At 38.3% G+C, this 17387-nt stretch overlaps 1 protein-coding gene across 6 annotated transcripts in view; it reads left to right on the top strand.

Moving 5' to 3' along the window:
* Positions 1-17387, top strand: part of LOC104480395 (zinc-regulated GTPase metalloprotein activator 1A) — a 29594-nt gene that overhangs the window by 2899 nt on the left and 9308 nt on the right. For 3 of the 6 annotated variants that reach the window (XR_015261476.1, XM_086771000.1, XM_086771005.1), the window contains exons 4-11: positions 650-741; positions 4525-4584; positions 5616-5653; positions 8602-8648; positions 9399-9485; positions 10306-10350; positions 12823-12879; positions 14877-14928. Coding sequence is in view for 5 of the 6 variants with exons in the window: in XM_086771000.1 (XP_086627126.1) it covers positions 650-741; positions 4525-4584; positions 5616-5653; positions 8602-8648; positions 9399-9485; positions 10306-10350; positions 12823-12879; positions 14877-14928 (478 nt within the window). In the remaining variant the exon portion in view is untranslated. The remainder of the gene's footprint in view (positions 1-649; positions 742-4524; positions 4585-5615; positions 5654-8601; positions 8649-9398; positions 9486-10305; positions 10351-12822; positions 12880-14876; positions 14929-17387) is intronic. The other 3 variants (XM_086771002.1, XM_086771001.1, XM_086771003.1) reach the window with 3 other exon arrangements.

Raw genomic sequence — 17387 nt, 5'->3', positions numbered from 1 at the left:
CTGGATTGTTTGTGCTAAGTTTGTAATAAAGGTGATGGCCTGTTTGTCCTGAAAACTTGGAAGAGCTGGTCATATGCCTTAAATTGGAATAGTGAGTGGAAAACAGAAGATGCTATTGCATTATGTTCTACTGGGGTGTAAGGAATGCTGCTATTGCTGCTATGTTATATGTTATACATACATTGGTTTCTACTTCAGACTAACTTCAGCTGAGGTGTAAGTAAATGACACATCTTAATTTTGCTGTAGGTGAGGTGGAAAGACAAGAGAACATGGTTCAGTTTCCCCACCCCCTTCCACACTCCCTGTTTCTTTTTGTAATCTCAGCTGCCAAACCAAATAGTTACATATTTACACAGCTCTACTATCTTTTACGGAGTTTTCAGTGTTTGAAAACAAATCTTCATTTACATCACCTTTATTATGCCTCTTGGGAGTAGGCAAATACTATTTTCAGACTAAAATGAAACAGAACTATAATTTGCCTAATATTAGAGCAGCAGCTTGATGACTGAATTGTCATTGACTGCAAGTCCTCACTCAGGGCTTTGCTTTGATGGTACTGATGCGGTGTTCTGCATGAGGAAATGTTTGTACATGTTTTAGCTTGTTTTCTCTGTTCTCAGGTTTTAATTGTTTGTTCTCACAGGGACAACGGTGTGAAGGCTATTGAGAACCTGATGCAAAGAAGAGGAAAATTTGATTATATATTGTTAGAAACAACTGGTTTGGCAGATCCAGGTAGTTCACATTATGATTTCCGTAACCATTGTAATTATTCTGGTTTTATGAAGTGCTTATTTGCTCACTAGTCAGTTCACTCTGCAAAATGTAATACAAAGTGGTGAGTTCTCAGGCACATGCTTTGATTGCTGTATAGACTAAAACTGAATTGGATAAGGTGTAGAACTGGGGTTGTTGGATTGGATCTTTTGTTTTGGTATTTTGAACTTGCTCTAAATTGGTTCTAAAGCTTAACAGAAGTCGAGTTAAAATACACTTATATCGAGAGAAGACACTGGGCTTGGATAAGAGAAGTACACTCTGAAACCAGTAGTTTTCGGTAGACTTTTGGTGTTCTGCATTGCTTCTTCTAAAGTATAAATTGCAAGCATCTGTTTTATTGTTGCATTGATTGTGATAGACGTTATATTTCGGGAAGTCATAAAATACGGTGTGAAACATTTTTCTGGTAGGTACAGAATGATAATAGATCTTACAAATTCCTTGTGTTCTCTTTAGTGATATTTATTATAAAAAGATGTTTAAACTTGAGCTCGTGTTAGTAATAGCTTGCTAAAACAATTTTCTCGCAACCATCTCAATTAAAAATGTGTTGTTGATGGAGAGTGAAGGAAATTCTTATCAGAAATTCAGTTGTTTCCCATTTAGAAGACTGACACTTTCCAGCTCAACACTAAATAGTTGTCATGGTAAAGTAATTTTCTTCAAAAGAAAGGACATTGATTTGGCCACTGTTACACACAAATTCTATTTGAGTCAAATTGGAAAACTATTAAGGTATTTGGAAAAAAAAATCAATAGGTACCAGAAAACCATTAGATGTGGCCCTTGCTATATCTTGCATGAGTAAGCGCTGTGAACAACTGACACCTATTTGGTGTTGATACAGAATGATGTTTGAAGGATTGCATTTTGTCAGTTCAGGTGGACAGTTTTAGGTGTTAGAATGAGTTTGGTTACTGGTGCTTTTTTTTTTTTTTTTTTTTTCCCCCCTCTGATGTGCTTAATACTCTTTAGATAGCCTGTGAGTGACTAAAGATCTGCTAACTGAAAAAAAAACAAAGACTCTTGTTGCTATCAGCCCCTCCTGTCCTTCGTATTATGGCACTGATACATTTTAAATTTGTTTGTTTCATAACGAATTATGATATTTTTTTTTAAATAAATATACAGCACATCCTACAGTTGCTAGAATCTGTTTTACAGGGCCGCTTTAGGAAAAAACAGGAGTAGCATGCTTCTAGGCCACATAGGTATCAGGTCACAGATCCCAAGCCCTTGATAGAATGTGATCCCAATTGTCCAAGTACTTGTGGATTTTCTTTGCTCAAAACTCAGCAGCTTCGTATGCTCCGTTTTACATACTGAGGAAATGTCTGTACAAAGAAGAGGGTGCTATGTGTTTCATTATTCCAGAAGCACCTTATTTGGGTGGAAATTCAGTGGATGATGAGACCTGGCATCTAAAAAATACTAGAATCGTATAGTCGTAGAATAATTCAGTTTGGAAGGGATATTAGGAGATCTTTGGACCAACGTCCTGCCCAAAGCAGGGTCAGCTGTAAGACGAGACCAGGTTTTTTGGGATATCAAGTCATATATCTCATTCTTCTGAGTATAAACATGACACATCCTCTCCAGGCAACCTGTTCTGTGCCTGCCTTTTCATGTTGAAAAAGCACTTTTCAGATATGTGTGATCTGAACCTCTCTTTAATTCAGTTTACTACAGTTATCTCTCATCCTGCTGCTGCATATTGGCTCTCATGCTTCTGCCACAGCCTGGCTCAGTCTTCTCAGAGACTCACCTATAGGTACCAGGGAGGCTGCTGTTAGGTTCCCAAGAAACTGTCCCTTCTCCAGGCTGAATGAACCCAGTTCTTCCGCCTCTCCTCATAGGGTCTGTGTTCCAGCCTCAGCCGTGTTGGTGATCCTATGCTGAATTCACTCCATTTTATTCACGTCTTTCATGTATGGGGAATCCTCATGCTGGAAGTGCTAGCCAGGTGTGGGCTTGAAAGTGCTAAATAGAGGAGAATATGCTTCCTCAGCCATGCTTCTGTTCCAACAGCCTGGGTATATTTGGCCTTGTCTGATCCTGGGGCACACTGCTTGCTCGTCTTGCTGCGTACCAGGACCCCAAGGGACTTCTCCATAGACCTGCTCCCCAGCTAGTCTGTCCCTAGCATGTTTCATTACCAGATGCTCTTTGTTCTTAAGAGTATTAGTCAACTTTTTTCCTTGCTGCACTTCATCAGGTTCTTGTTGGTCATTCCTTCCTGCCTGGCCAAGTCCCTCTGAAAGATAGCTCTGCCCTTAGGTATATCAACTGTTCCTTTCCAAATTTACTGTTCTCTGCAAACTTGATGGGTACATCTTCAATCCCCTTCTGGGTTCCTGGTAGGGATGTTGAACAGAACAGGTCCCAGGACAGACCCGTGTAGTGCCCTGCTTATGACTTCCTGGTAGGGTATGACCCATTGACTGCAACCTTTAGAGCTTAACTAGCCAGCCAGTTTTACCTAGAATTACAGAATCATAGAATAGTTAGGATTGGAAGGGACCTTTAATCTAGTCCAACCCCCTGCAAGGAGCAGGGACGTCTCCAGCTAGATCAGGTTGCCCAGGGCCCCGTCCAACCTGGCCTTGAATGTTTCCAGGGATGGGGCATCGACCACCTCTCTGGGCAACCTGTTCCAGTGTTCCACCACCTTCGTTGCAAAAACTTTTTTCCTAATATCCAATCTAAATCTGCCTCCCTCTATTTTAAAACCATTGCCCCATATTCTATCACAACAAGCTCTGCTGAAGAGTTTCTTCCCATCTTTCTTATAAGCCCCCTTTCGGTACTGGAAGACTACTATAAGGTCTCTCTGGAGCCTCCTCTACATCTTTCCATTCAGACTAGTGATATTCCAACTTGGTTACTAGAAAGTCTTCAAAGACAGTGTTGAAAAATTTGCTAGAGCTGATACAGATGGCATGCGGTGCTCTCCCCTTGTCCTTCTCTGGGGGATACCTGGCCTTCTGTGAAAAAATTATTGTATGATTCACATGTTCACTGATTGATCAGGCATGATTTACCCGTATAAACTTCCTTTCAACTACAATATTTACTTATGTATTGAACTTGAATTAGATATTTCTTGACTCTGTTTTAAGATTATCTAAAGCCAGAAGCTTTACTATGCAGCCCTGAAATAATTAAGGAAAACATTATTTTATCTATCTGATTATTCTTGACTTTCTTAGTCCTGTTGATTTATGACATAAAAAATGGCATAGGAGAGTTTATAGAAATCGGTGAAGAAGAGAAGTTCCCTGGGAGGGAGTTGATTTATCCCAAATATGCCAGTTCCATTTTTCTTTAACTCTTTTATCTCCTTTATCTCCTTTTTTTTTTTTCTTTTGTGTGTGTTTATGTGTCGTGACCTGGAAACAGTAGCTGAAAGATGAAGAGAAGGAGTACAGATTTTCTTAGAAATGAGGGAGTCTTGGAGTATAGTAGTGACAGATAATTGATGTTACTGAGTAAAGGTAATTTAGACAACTTGCATCTGGAATTGTGAGGTTTTTTTTAAAGCTTTTTGTAGTCATAGCGGTTGATGTGCACACAAGTATCATGCTTTCATAGCTGTTGTTAGATCAGATCTGTGGTTTGGTATTTGACATCGGAGTTTCAAGTACAGTGCTACAAATAGAGTTTTTCTATGAAATGTTTGAATATTGATAGTTTACTGGAAAAGTTCAATTTTGCAACTAAATGCATTGTACTTCTTAGGAGCTGTGGCCTCCATGTTCTGGGTTGATTCTGAGCTGGGAAGTGACATCTACCTTGATGGTAAGAAGTGCAAACTTGTTTTCCAACATATTGGCATTCCATATCTGGATTTAATGTGATATATCCTTATCATTTAAGGCAAAGTTTCAGAAAAAGTTTGAAATACATTATCTTTGTTCTCCCATCCCCAAATTTGACCAGAGAGATCCACTAGCTTAGTCTGATGCTTGGTTATCTATTTGGTGAGCTTTTTCAGTTTGCTAATCCAATGAAAGTTGGGCTATGTTTTGCTAAGGCATCAGGTATGGAGAGATCTTGGCTGTGGTGTAAGGAGGGGGAAAAAACCTCATTAGTTAGACGTTGTAGAACATTATTTAAAAGTAATATTTCAACTCTCATTATTTTTTTTTTCCCCAATGCAGTGTTTCCTAAATTGTTTCCTTTTTTTCTGAATTCTTAACTTGTCAACATCTGGACTCTCCTGCCTTTTGTTTTCTGCCTTCTTTGCCTGTTGAATACTTGTTAGCTGTAGCGTTCCATTAAAAATCAGAGTTTACTGTAATACAAATCATCATTATATGTAGCTAAAGAGCATGTTGAATGTTTGTTTTGTTTTGTTTTTAATGTAGGAAAACCCCCCTTACTTCTTGGCTTTTAAAAATATCCTGCTAACACTTTGTAAAATTCCCATCTAGCAAGGAAACATTCAGTTGAACAGAAGACAATTTCCTAAGTTTCTGGCAGAGAATTGCAGATTCCTGGTCACTTATAATCAGAGTAACTGTATACCTCAGTCAGTTCACTTAATTTGTTTCGATAACCTGTAAAAGCATACAGGAGGAGAGGTATCCACCTTGTGAGAATTTCCCTCACTTGATTTGGCAGACTTTTTTTACTGCAGATACAAGTAACAAATAAGAAACTAATTAGATGACAAGTCTAATGTTCTACACTGGAAGCACTGAAAGTATTATAAGCAGTTGTAAATGTGCTGATACTGTTTCTTCAGTAATTGTAGAGGAAGTTTGCGAGTTGTTAAATTGTTAGCTGCCTTCAGCACATTTCTGTTCCATTTTAATGTTCTCTTTTAGGTATTGTCGCTGTTGTTGACGCAAAGCATGGATTGCAGGTAAGTTACTGGATTTGTTACATCATTTGAAACTGTGGCATTAGAAGAGCTATTGCAATAATGTTCATTTGGATGAATTACATTTTTACAATTGCTTTAATTCTTAAAATGAATGAGGATGTATTTCAGTTGCTGTGGTACTTTAGTACTATATTTTGAATGGGAATGAAGAAGTGCTGATACTTGTAGGAACTGGGATTCTTACCAACACAGCAGTGTGTTTACTAAGAGTTGTCAGGTTGCTAGATACCTAATTCCTTCTAGTTCTATCAGTTCACTCAGGAATCTTGGTTGTATTCCAAGTAGGCATTTGGATTACTGTAAAACAGTGGAGAAATTTGTTTTCCAGAGTGTCATTGTTCCATATTATTTGAAAGGAGAGGAGTAAGAACAGACTTCTGATACCAGGATGGTAACAAGTGAGTTAGGGCTCAAATTGGGAAAGGTGCTAATGTAATGGCAATGGTGGTGAGGAGAGATGAGAGAGCCAGGTGTCTAGGTCCCATTTCAGATGAAAAGATTACGTCATTTCATGAAAGCCGACAAAAAGAGCAGGTGTTAGGGTACTCTATATAAAGTGTAACGTAAGAACAGACCTATAGAACAGTGAGGCTGGGTAACAGTAGAAATTGTGATTGAATCAAATAGTTTTACTTTTTTGTAATAGGTAGTCATAAAGATAATTATTTGCAACATAAATTAGAAAGTCACTACTTTGATTAAGTATTGATTTTGCAGGATTCAAAGTAAAAGTGACCATAAGAAAAGATGCTTCTGTGGTGTAAAAATCCCATCATACTATGAAAGTATTTTTAATATCTCTCTATTTTACGATGGCTGCAAAAAGCTGAGAAAACAGAACAATAGTGGTTAAAAAATAAAGAAGTGATCCTTGCTTTTTAAGATTTTATTTTATTCAGACAATTTGGGTTTCTTGTTTCATTTGAGCTGACCTAACAGCTTATTTACTGAAAGGGAGCAGTCCTGTCCTTTTGACAATTTGAGTTGCACCAGGACAGAACTAATCTAACCCCATACAAGCCAGTTTGGCCAGTTAATCCACCGTGTTTTGCAAGGAGTTTTGCGGAGTGATTGGGAGAGGAACAAGGGGAAGGGGTGAGAGCTGGTTTGCCCTTTTAAGTAGGAACCAACTTTTAAGTCAGCTCAACTATCACAAGAAGCCACAGCATGTCTTAAGCCAGCCCCGTTTTCATCTGAGCGCCCCCAGACTAATTTGGGTGTGTTTTATCACTTGCAAAAATGTTGTTCTGTTTGTCTTTCTGTTCATGCAGTGCTGATTTATTGGCTTGAATAAAATATAATTGTGTTGCACACAGCAACACTGAATTATTATTGTTTAAAAAATAAAATTTTTAATATTTAAACTTCCAAGTAATATGTCAGAAGCAACAAAGAAACGTTTTGAAACATTTAGCTTTTCTGTCCATTGTAATCTTTGACAGCTTGCTGAAAGCTCTTACACTGTTTAATCAATGAGCCTGTGCAACACTGACATCCACTCAGAATAATAGAAACTTCAAATTTTCTCAGTTATGTGCTAGGTGAATAACTTTTGCTTTGTATAAAGCACTTGCTAAGGTGTGCAGTTCTTCTGTTTGCAAAGCTTGACCTCAACAGCTGCTTGTGATTAAAAGAATTCTGAAAGCCACACAGGTAATGACATTGACATAATAGGCAGTAATTTAAGGTTGTCATGCTTCCAAGAACTAAGCCATCACAAGAAAAGCTGACAAATATCCTGTGAGGAGTCAGCCAAATTGAAACTGAAATGGTAATTGATATCATGGGTTGTCACTGTAATGGATTTGTCACTCAGCAATCTGAAATACGCATTTTTAAATCACGGGCAAACAGCTGGACAGCTTGAAGTGACAGTTCTCTACTTTCATGACTTGACATCTGCACTACTGGCATTGTCCTTTTCAGGGCAACAAATCTGACAACATCTAACTAAATAGAATCAATACATAGAGGATGACAAAGAAAAGGAGAGGTTCCCTCCTAGTCATCCTGTTTGCTCTGCTTAGGTTATGCACCATCAAGGAACAGGTTTTTTTTTTTTGTTTTGTTTTTTTAAGATGACAGACTGACAGTATGCAATAATCTAGTTTTGGTTTTCAAGGCAAATAATATTAGGTGCCTTATAGTTCACTTGAGGGAAAAAATAGTTTTCCAGGGTTTGTAGTTTGTATTTCCCATGACAATTAATTCCACTTTAATTTGGTATTCTTGTGTCTTTAAAACCAAATTTTAAAATAATATTCCTGGTACATTTAGAGCTGATGAAGGAAACACTCTCTAATCTTTCCAGACATGTCAGGGGTAAGAGGTGAGCTCTTACTAATATTACAGCACCAGTTTAAAGTTTTGCTCCCTCCAGGTGTCTGATGCTTCTCTTCTGGAGATTGCTGCCTCTGTACCAGAATGCCCTCAGGGCAGAAAATAACTTGTAGCTGAAACTTGGCTGCTTCAGTAAAGTCTGTTGCTCTGCCTAAATTACTGATGAAAAGAAGGCTTTGTGTTGCTAAACTTCACGCTGCTGCTTAAGATGCAGGCATTTTATTTTCCCTTTCACCAATTCTTCTGCAAGGACATGAGCTTGGACAAACAGGTGGAGCACAAAGCTGCAGATGGCTAAGATACTGAACTCCTGAAGCGTGACCAGAAGCTGCTGTGTTTGTCAGTGCTGACTGACTCTTCTGCCCATTTACAGCTTGAATGGGCCAGAATCACTGTTGTGGGGCAGACTTGCCAAGGAGTAGTTGTTTATTCATATAAATCCAGAAAAAGTGTTACTAATTTTTACTATAAAAGTACAGTTTGTCAGATCTTTCAGAGAAAAGGAGTATGCAGTTTTGTATATGAAATCCTGTACTGCAAGCCTAACTTATCCTTAACTTAATCCAATTATTTTAATTTTTCTCTAGCACTTGACAGAGGAAAAGCCAGACGGCCTTGTCAATGAAGCATCTCGGTATGTATATAAAAATTAATTTTATGTATCACAGTTAGGAACTGCGTTGTATAGAAGTTGATTAGAAATGCCTCCTTTTTCTTTTATAAGGCTTTGCTCTTGTCCTTTACTTTTAAAACAAGGCAGAAAATAGAAAAGTGACTTCATGCTCCATTTGGTCTTTTTGCAGAGATCAGACTCTGCTAGTATGTCTCTTAAGAGGGATGGAATTTTACATAAGTGAAGGAAAACCACATGTGTTGGGAGGAAGAAGGAATTGCATGCTAGAGTCTACCAGAAGCTTGAAGTAGAACTAGAGGTAGAGAAAGATTTTTTTAATTTCTTTTTTTTTTTTTGGTAGATGCAGAGCCACAATGATTAAGGGTAATTGTGCCAATAGAACTCTTCATAAAGCAAAGAGACTTCAAGTATGACTTTGCAAAGAGTCCATGCAAGAGAAATAGGGATTTTTGAAGTTGCTAAGTTACAAAGTGCTGTGGGTCAGGTAACTTATTTTTAAAACAAAAAAAAAACCCCCAAACTAGCAAGCCTTTGTAGCTTGGTAGAATCCTCTTATGGCAGAGGAGAGCACCTCAAGAGGACTGTAGTACTGTAGTCATTCTCCAGGGTATTCTAGTTTGATTAATGCCTACCTTTCTGTACTAACAATACTCATACTATTTTTTGGTGCTATGGGAGAGGTGATGTTTCTGCCTAACAGAAAAGACATTTGTTCATGTTGTCTTTTTTTTTTTTCCCCTTAATGCATAGGCAGATTGCATTAGCTGATCTTATAATCATCAATAAAACAGATTTGGTTTCAGGGGAAGAATTGAATAAAGTCAGGACGTCTGTCAGGTATGAAACTTTTGGCATAACTAGAACACTGTGCTGGCTCAAAGGTTATTTTTAATTAAACATAGTGACTTCCTTCTTGCTGTTAATGTAGAAACTAGATCTCATGATTACACTGACATAAATAATTAGCTCAGCAGAGAAAAAGAGACTCCCTCTTTATGAAGGCATTTCAATGCTTTTATGTGCTAAGACAAACTTAGCAGTTTGCCTGTCCAGGTAAGATTTGATGTTACGTACTAAGAAGACGCCTTTGTCTTGAATGTCCACTTTCTTATATTTTTGGGCAGCTGTTCCTGTTTTTCTGAATAAGCATGAGGGAAAAAAAGTCTGATAGTAGATACGAGTTCAGTAGCAAATATAAAGATGTATGGAGGAAGTCCCAAATAATGGTCTTGGGTGTAGAAGTACCAATGATCTGAATCAAATTAATGACCAGAGGCATATCCCATCTTTTTCTATTAGTGCTATGATAACTGAAACAAAACACTGAAACTGCGAAATACTTTACAACTCTATTAGTGAGTTAAAGTAAAAATGCTTAGACCCAGCCGATTGTATCATGAAAAGTCTTGCACAGGAAAACACTATTCTTACTGGCAGCGTTTTGTTGTCAGAACTTGTGAAGTTCCCCAACCCTTAAGGGTATGATAAGTAATAAAAACCAAAGTCTTGTTGAGGTGTCTGTTGCTTTTTTAAACAAGTTGCTAACAGAGTTGTGGTTATTGTTGTCGTCTCATGCTGCTTTCCATGGTTAAGTTGTTCAAGCAATGTATTACAGTTGCATTCTCTTCTAACTTCTATTTTTTAAATTTTATTTTAGGTCAATAAATGGACTTGTTAAAATTCTAGAGACACAAAGATCAAGGTATTAAATGGCCACTGTTACTAGGTACCATATCCTGCTTCTTTTGTGACAGATTTAAGTATGCTATTGGATCAGTTTGGTTAAAGGAAGGCTATTGAATTATTATTGAGTCTGTTACTGAAAGGTGTTTCGTGTTGATTCATTTATTGCTTTTCTAGTCATCCTCCCAAATAACTTTTTTCTTAAGTCAGCAAGTGTCTCTATTATGTAAGTTATTTTTCTTAGATGGATTTAGTGTCATTTAGGGACTTTTGTTCGAAACGGCAAGTGTGGATAAACTTGTGATCAGTTCTGATGATCAGGCTTTTAATGTTCACCAGCTTTTTTGATATGTTAAGAGTTTTAATGTGTAAATAGTCACTCTAGATTCTGCTGCAAAATTTTAGACTTTTGTTAATTTGTCCTATTCTGTAAATTCAGTATTATTAAGTTAGTATTTAATAAAGTTGAGTTGTATTAGAATAATGTTATTGGCATTTTTGTCTGTAGATGGAGATGAGAACATTCTGTTGACTTCAGGTTAAATTTAACTAAGATTTTATTCTGATGGTAAATTTTAGATTACTCATAGCTAATTTGACAGTACCCAAATCAGCTTATCTTTTATTTTTGAGACCTCTGTATTATTTACAGTTTTCATGACCTCTATGCAGTGTGATATTTCTTCACGTACTGTATGTGCTTTGAGTGCAGCATGAAAGATGGAAAGACAGAATATTACAAAGTAATGGAGTTGCAGAGATACAATTGTAGCATTTCAGTTTCCTCTTGTTTATTAAACTTTTGGGAACATGACATAAATTTTTAAAATTCTGGAACTTGTATTATGAGGAATGGGAAATTTTGCCTTTGCCACAAAATAAGGAAGAAGAAAATGAAGGATGTGCAGGGCTTAGGAAAACACTGATGTGAAGAACATTTGGAACAGATTGCTCCAGCTGAAATCAAAGAATTGGCAACATGATGATTTTACTGAGCACAAACAGTGATTTTGAGAAAGCAGATCAGAAGTGCCTTGTCCTTTAGTTGCAAAGCAGAGTTTAGAAATGGTCAGTGACACACTTTGGAGGGGTAAAAGAAGCAAACTCTATTGATAAAGTTAAATTGTTCATAAATTGCATATGCATGGGTCTGACTGTCCTAGGGAATGAGTGCAAGTTTGAGGCCAAGATTTTTGTAACATGAAGAGAAAAATCTTTCTGTAAAGATGATGGTGGTATCCAGCATGGCTAACAATTTTGAAGAGAGTGTTAAATTTTATGATTTTAGTTTTAAATCAGTATCTGTCCTTGTCCATTAGGAAGAGATCCAATATGTGAAATGTAGTATCCACGTGTGCCATTCTCTGGTGTCTGATGCCAGCCAGCATTCTTAAATTGTAGATATTAGGTTAAGTGGACCTCAGATACAGTTGTCAATGACAACTCTTGTGTTACTAGTAAATGTTCTTTAGTGAATGACATATACTGTCTCTCCCATGCTTAAATATTTCAAAAGTTAAATAAGCACCTGTCTTCTTTGATTAGGGTGTTTTGTCTCTCAAAAGCCCACATGTAAAAGGGACCAATATAGCACTCTCCTGAGTGTTCCATATGATTTTTCAGAACACTGGTGAGAGCAAACAACTAGCACTGAGTTGGTAATGAACTTGAAAGGTGTTATTTATGTGTTTTACATTATAAATCTTTCATCTTAGAAGCTGCTTTGTAAAGCTACTGTTGGATGTATAAGTTTAGTAATACTGGCTATATTCCAGAGATCTTTTTTCTGTTGTTTTTTTTGTGGGTTTTTTTAACCTCCTATATTTTCCTTGTATTCAGCCACATATCATTAACTGCATTTAGAAAGCTGTCAGTTGCTATTAGCAGTGAAACCTGTAATTTATATTGCTTTTATAAAAATACAGAAGTTTATAGGTAGCTGTTCTTACAAGTAAATGTGATCACTGCTGTCTGTATTACATTTCTCGTTTGACTAAATTTCAGATGTTAGAACTGAAATTCTTCATAATACCACTTGCATCATAGTGCATTTCAGTTTTGTTTTCTAATAGTGTGCCAGTAGAAGCTACATGTATTCCAGGAGTTTCTGCGTTGAGAAGAGGGTCTACATTAGTAAATATTAAGGGTAGAGAGTAATTGCTGCAAAGAACTTCAGGGTTCCTTTTCCCAGTTAGGGAAAATCAGTTACTATTCAGGCATCCAGTATGAGGCATTTTATCATCTTTCTTGGAAATACCTTGTATTTTACTATATTTTTAAAATTATGTTTCCTTATTTGCATATTACTATGCAAAGAAAAACTGTTTCCTTATAGGAGGCAGTACCAACCATCAACATCCAAAAATGAGGATAAGGACTGGTAGCATTAGGATGACAGAAAGGAAAACATACATAAGTTTCAGAGAACCATTGTAAAATTAATTATTTAAATATAGCAAAATTACAAAGCTTTCTTTCTTCCCCTGTTTAGAGTTGATCTCTCCAATGTCTTGGACCTGCATGCTTTTGACAGTTTATCTGGAATAAGGTATGGTGATAATTTCACTGTTTTTTATTAGAAATAATGTTCATTATATAAATACATGCACATACAACAGAGAGAAAGCAGTAAGAAAATGTGAACCAGAAAAGAATCGTTCTTGACAATGGCAATTCACAGTTAGGTCTGATTAGCTGTAATATTAGGTGGCATTCTGCAAGGTTTACTGAAAAGTCCTGTGCTCTACAAATCTGAGAAAGTACTTAAAAAAAAACCAACCAACCAACCAAAAAACCAAGAACCAAAAAAATCTTTCTTTCTTTCCTTGGTCTAGTCTTCTCTCTTCTCTCACTCATAGTTCTCTAGAGGTTCTCAGTGTTTGATGTTAAAATAGAGAAAACACTCTAAAATTGCAGTGTATAAAGACAAATTTTAAAAGCACCAAAAAGGTTGTAGACTGCTTAAATGGAGTTCCATTTCTTTTTGTTTTATTTGAGCTTGATGCAGTGAAATTCAGCTCTGGGATCAATTGGGAGGGATTCCGTGGGAAGCTTTTGTGGAGGATAAAGTAGCTAGTGAGTGCTGAAAGGTTTTCAAGAATGCTATCCTGGAAGTATAAAGGCAGTTCATCCTCTTTAAAGGTAAGGGAAGTAGGTGGAGCAAGAGACCCCTTCGCTTAACTGCATCTGAGTCTGCTCAAAACCAAGAGAGACGTGTAGGAGAGGTAGAAAAGCAGATGAATACCTGTTAAGAACTACAAGGGCATTGCCAGGGCTTGCAGAGAAGCAGTTGGAAAAGGAGAAGCTCATCTTGAGTTGAGATTGGCCAGAGATGTCAAAAACTACAAGAAAGGGTTCTTCAAGTACATAAACAAGAACCAGAAATGGAAGGAAAATATTGGCCCACTGTTAAACAGGAGAGATGAATTAGTCATCAAAAATGCTGAAAAGGCAGAAGTTCTCAACACTTTCTTCACCTCTGTCTTTACCAGCACTGTTGGACCCCAGGCCTTGGGGCTAAAAATCCAGGTTGATGCAAACACCCACTATCAGTGAAGGAAGAGTTGGTATATGAACTATCAGAGGAGCTTGACCCCCTACAATTGATGGGACAATATCCACCTGAGGATGTTAAGAGAACTGGCTGACGTTGTGAGGCTGCTCTTCATACTCTTTGAGAAGTCATGGAGATCAGGGGACATCCCAGAACACTGGAAGAAGGCTAATATCACCCCCATTTACAAGAAGGGCTTAAAGGAGGGTCCATGATGTTATAGGCCCATCAGTCTTACTTAAGTCCCTGGGAAAGTTATGGAACGAATCCTCCTAGGGGCTATCGTGAGTCAAATGAAGCACGTGATTGGGAAAAGCCAGCATGGATTCACCAAGAGAAAATTGTGCTTGACAAACCTGATTGCCTTCTATGACAACGAAGATGATCAGAGGGCTGGAGCACCTCTCCTATGAGGACAGAAGGAGAGAGTTGGGGCTGTTCAGCCTGGAGAAGAGAAGGCTCTGGGGAGACCTTAGAGCAGCCTTCCAGTACCTAAAGGGTACTGGGTTCCTTACCTATAGGAAAGACAGAGAGGGACTTTTGACAAGAGCATGTAGTGAAAGGACAAGGGATAAGGGCTTTAAAATGAAAGGGGGTAGATTTAGATTAGATATAAGGAAGAAATTCTTTACTGTGAAGCTAATGAAGTACTGGAAAAGGTTGCCCAGAGACGTTGTGGATGCCCCATCCCTGGAATTGTTCAAGGCCAGGCTGGATGGGGCTTTGAGTGACCTGACCTAGTGGAAGGTGTCCTTGCCCACGGCAGTGGGATTGGAACTAGATGATCTTTATGGTCCCTTCCAACCCAAACCATTCTTTCATTCTGTTTTGAGGTTAACACTAAATTAACAGTTGAAACTTACTCTGAATATACAATCTATCTTTGCTATTTCTTTTTTGCTTTGCAATACCGAAGAGTTTATTTACATTTTGAAATAATGATATTTTGTTCATCCTACTCAAATGTAACATTTAACTTTACTTATTTTCAGTTTGCAGAAAAAACTTGAACACGTAAAGACAACACGTGCACATCTAGATAAGGTAACTATTCACACTATTGCTTCAGTCTTTTTCTAACAAGGTTGTTCAGGTTAATTGCAAATGCATGCTAATCATGTTACCTTTTCAGAAGGTTTCAGTTAACAAGTAATATGTTTTAAGATCTTTGGAAGATTATATTGAATACATATTGTAATGTGCTTTGTTGTAGATTTTAAATGGATACAGGAAGTCTTACTTGCAAAAACATCTTATAGGCTTCCACTGCTCCAGACAGTCACATCGTTCATTGATTCATATGGGGAGTGTTACTGAGAAATAGTACTACTCTATTTAATATTTGCAGAATCAAGTCCTAAATTTTTACCCACTCTTTGTCCTATAGGTTTTCTGTCCAATTGCTTTCTGAGTCTAGCAGCTGTCATTTAATCCAGAACCAAAATGCATGGTGACCAGTGTTGATTTGATATAACATGGGCGCTTCCCCAGTTGGGAAGTGAGATGATGCATCAGATAACTTAGATTTCCCAGAGCTTGCTTCACATCCCATAACCCTATTAAATGAGCTCTGACCTTTCTCCTGAGCTTTTTATTCCTTAGCTTCCAGGTGTAGATCTTTGAAGGACATCTTTTCTCCTTTCCAAGTCCCAGTTTGCAAGGTGGGAGCATGGTGATTTTTCTTTCCCTCCTGGCACTTTCATGACTGCAATTTTGTCATGCCCTGCCATGAGGCTGATCACACACCTGCCTCTGGCATGTTCCCCTCAGTACGATACTCTAGGTCACTCCTTGAACAATAGGATGTCACACCAAGTTGTGAGGTGATACCAGAGGGGCAGTAGTGACTGTGCCTAGCTGTCAGAGCTTTTGGTCTGTGGGCTCAGCCTTTTTGGTGTCCCTTACCTCTTGCCTGTCAACACAGCAGGAGTCAAAGTGATCACAGATGATTGCCTCTTCTTTGCAGTTCCTCCACAGGGATCTTGTTTGTGGGATCAGAAGGATTGAGCTTAGCATACCTCTCTGTCAGTAAATCCCACAATTTCCTACTTTTGCAAGTGCTCTGCTCCAGCTTCCCAGCACCACCACGACCACTGCAGAAGCATCTTCTGGAGGCAGCAGCTGTAGGTCTCCTGCACTCCGAGTAAAAGATCAGAGCGGTTGCGCTTTGAGGATTGGTGCTCTCCTTTCTGCAGCACTGCAACATGGTCTGCCTGATAGGGCTCTCTTAATTTTAAATCGGCTTATTGTTTTCTTAGTAGATTGGATGGCTTGTTACACAGCTTTCCCTTTGGCCAGTTACCAGCTGCTAAGTTTTGATTCAGGCTTTGTCGTTCTTGCTGAGCACTTGCTAGTGCATCTTTTAGCAGACCATTAATCTAAGAGTGACTGTCAGCCTGATGGTGATGAATTCTAAGTTGTCTTGATCTTTCTGAGGCTCCATTTGAATCATATGACAAACTCTAGCATACCCCCACAGTAAAGCAACACTTCTCTCAGTATTTTACAGGTGGTAGCTGTATCCCATTTGCAACTCCTGGGGTAATTTTCTTGGATGCTGCCCTAGGGGTTTGTTAAGGCTTCACACCATGGGCGTATGGGCTTGAAGCTGGTACCATCCCATGTCTGCCCAGTTATCTTTGTGTCCCACTAGGGCTTTCACAGGTCCCTGCTTTTTCCAACAGTTTATATATTGTCTGCACACATCCACAAACACGTAACGAGTGCACCACTCACACCAGAATATACGATCACAGATTCCTAGTACCAGAAGCAAGACTCCTTCTGGATTCCCCAAGTCATTGCAGTAATCCACTTTGCCCTTGTGAGACCCTGCGTGGAATACTGTGTCCAGCTCTGAGACCCAAGCACAAGGAGGACATGGAGCTGTTAGAGCAGGTCCAGAGGAGAACCACAAAAATGATGAGAGGGCTGGAGCACCTCTCCTGTGAAGAAAAGCTGAGAGAGTTGAGTTCTTCAGCCTGGAGAAGAGTAGGCTGCAGGAAGACCTTATAAGAGGCCTTTTTACGCTTAAAAGTGGCTTATAAGAAAGATAGAAAAACTTTTTACCTGGTCCTGTAGTTTTGCGTAGTAGCTTTCTGCCCCTTTTTGCTTCTTAGGGGTTTTGTCACCGCTCTGTTCCTTAGCGTCCCTGCTCCATGGGTCGCCCATGGGCCCCCGTCCGTATACAAGTACTCTGTTCTGTGAATGAGTCACAGTCCTCTTGGAGTATCCTCAATGGATGTGATTCACCCGTGGGCAACAGTTCCCTCAAGGGCTGCCAAAAAAAAAAAAAAAGACTTGTATTTTTATACAGTATTTCAGAAAAGTGTACTTTCCTTCTAGAAAGTTTGCTATGATTAAATTTAATTTTCAGGTTAAAATATCATATGTACGATGCCTGCATTTTTATTTTTGAAGTCGCTAGTCTTGAAAACAGCAAAAGGCAATTATAATCTCATTTTGGAACTAAAGATTAAATATAAAATCAGTTTCATGCTTAG

Source organism: Chlamydotis macqueenii, chromosome Z (genome assembly GCF_036417535.1).
Source record: "Chlamydotis macqueenii isolate bChlMac1 chromosome Z, bChlMac1.mat, whole genome shotgun sequence".
NCBI classification, from domain to species: Eukaryota; Metazoa; Chordata; class Aves; order Otidiformes; family Otididae; genus Chlamydotis; species Chlamydotis macqueenii.
Note: the sequence above shows the minus strand (reverse complement) of the source record. Positions and strands in the feature narration are given on the sequence as shown.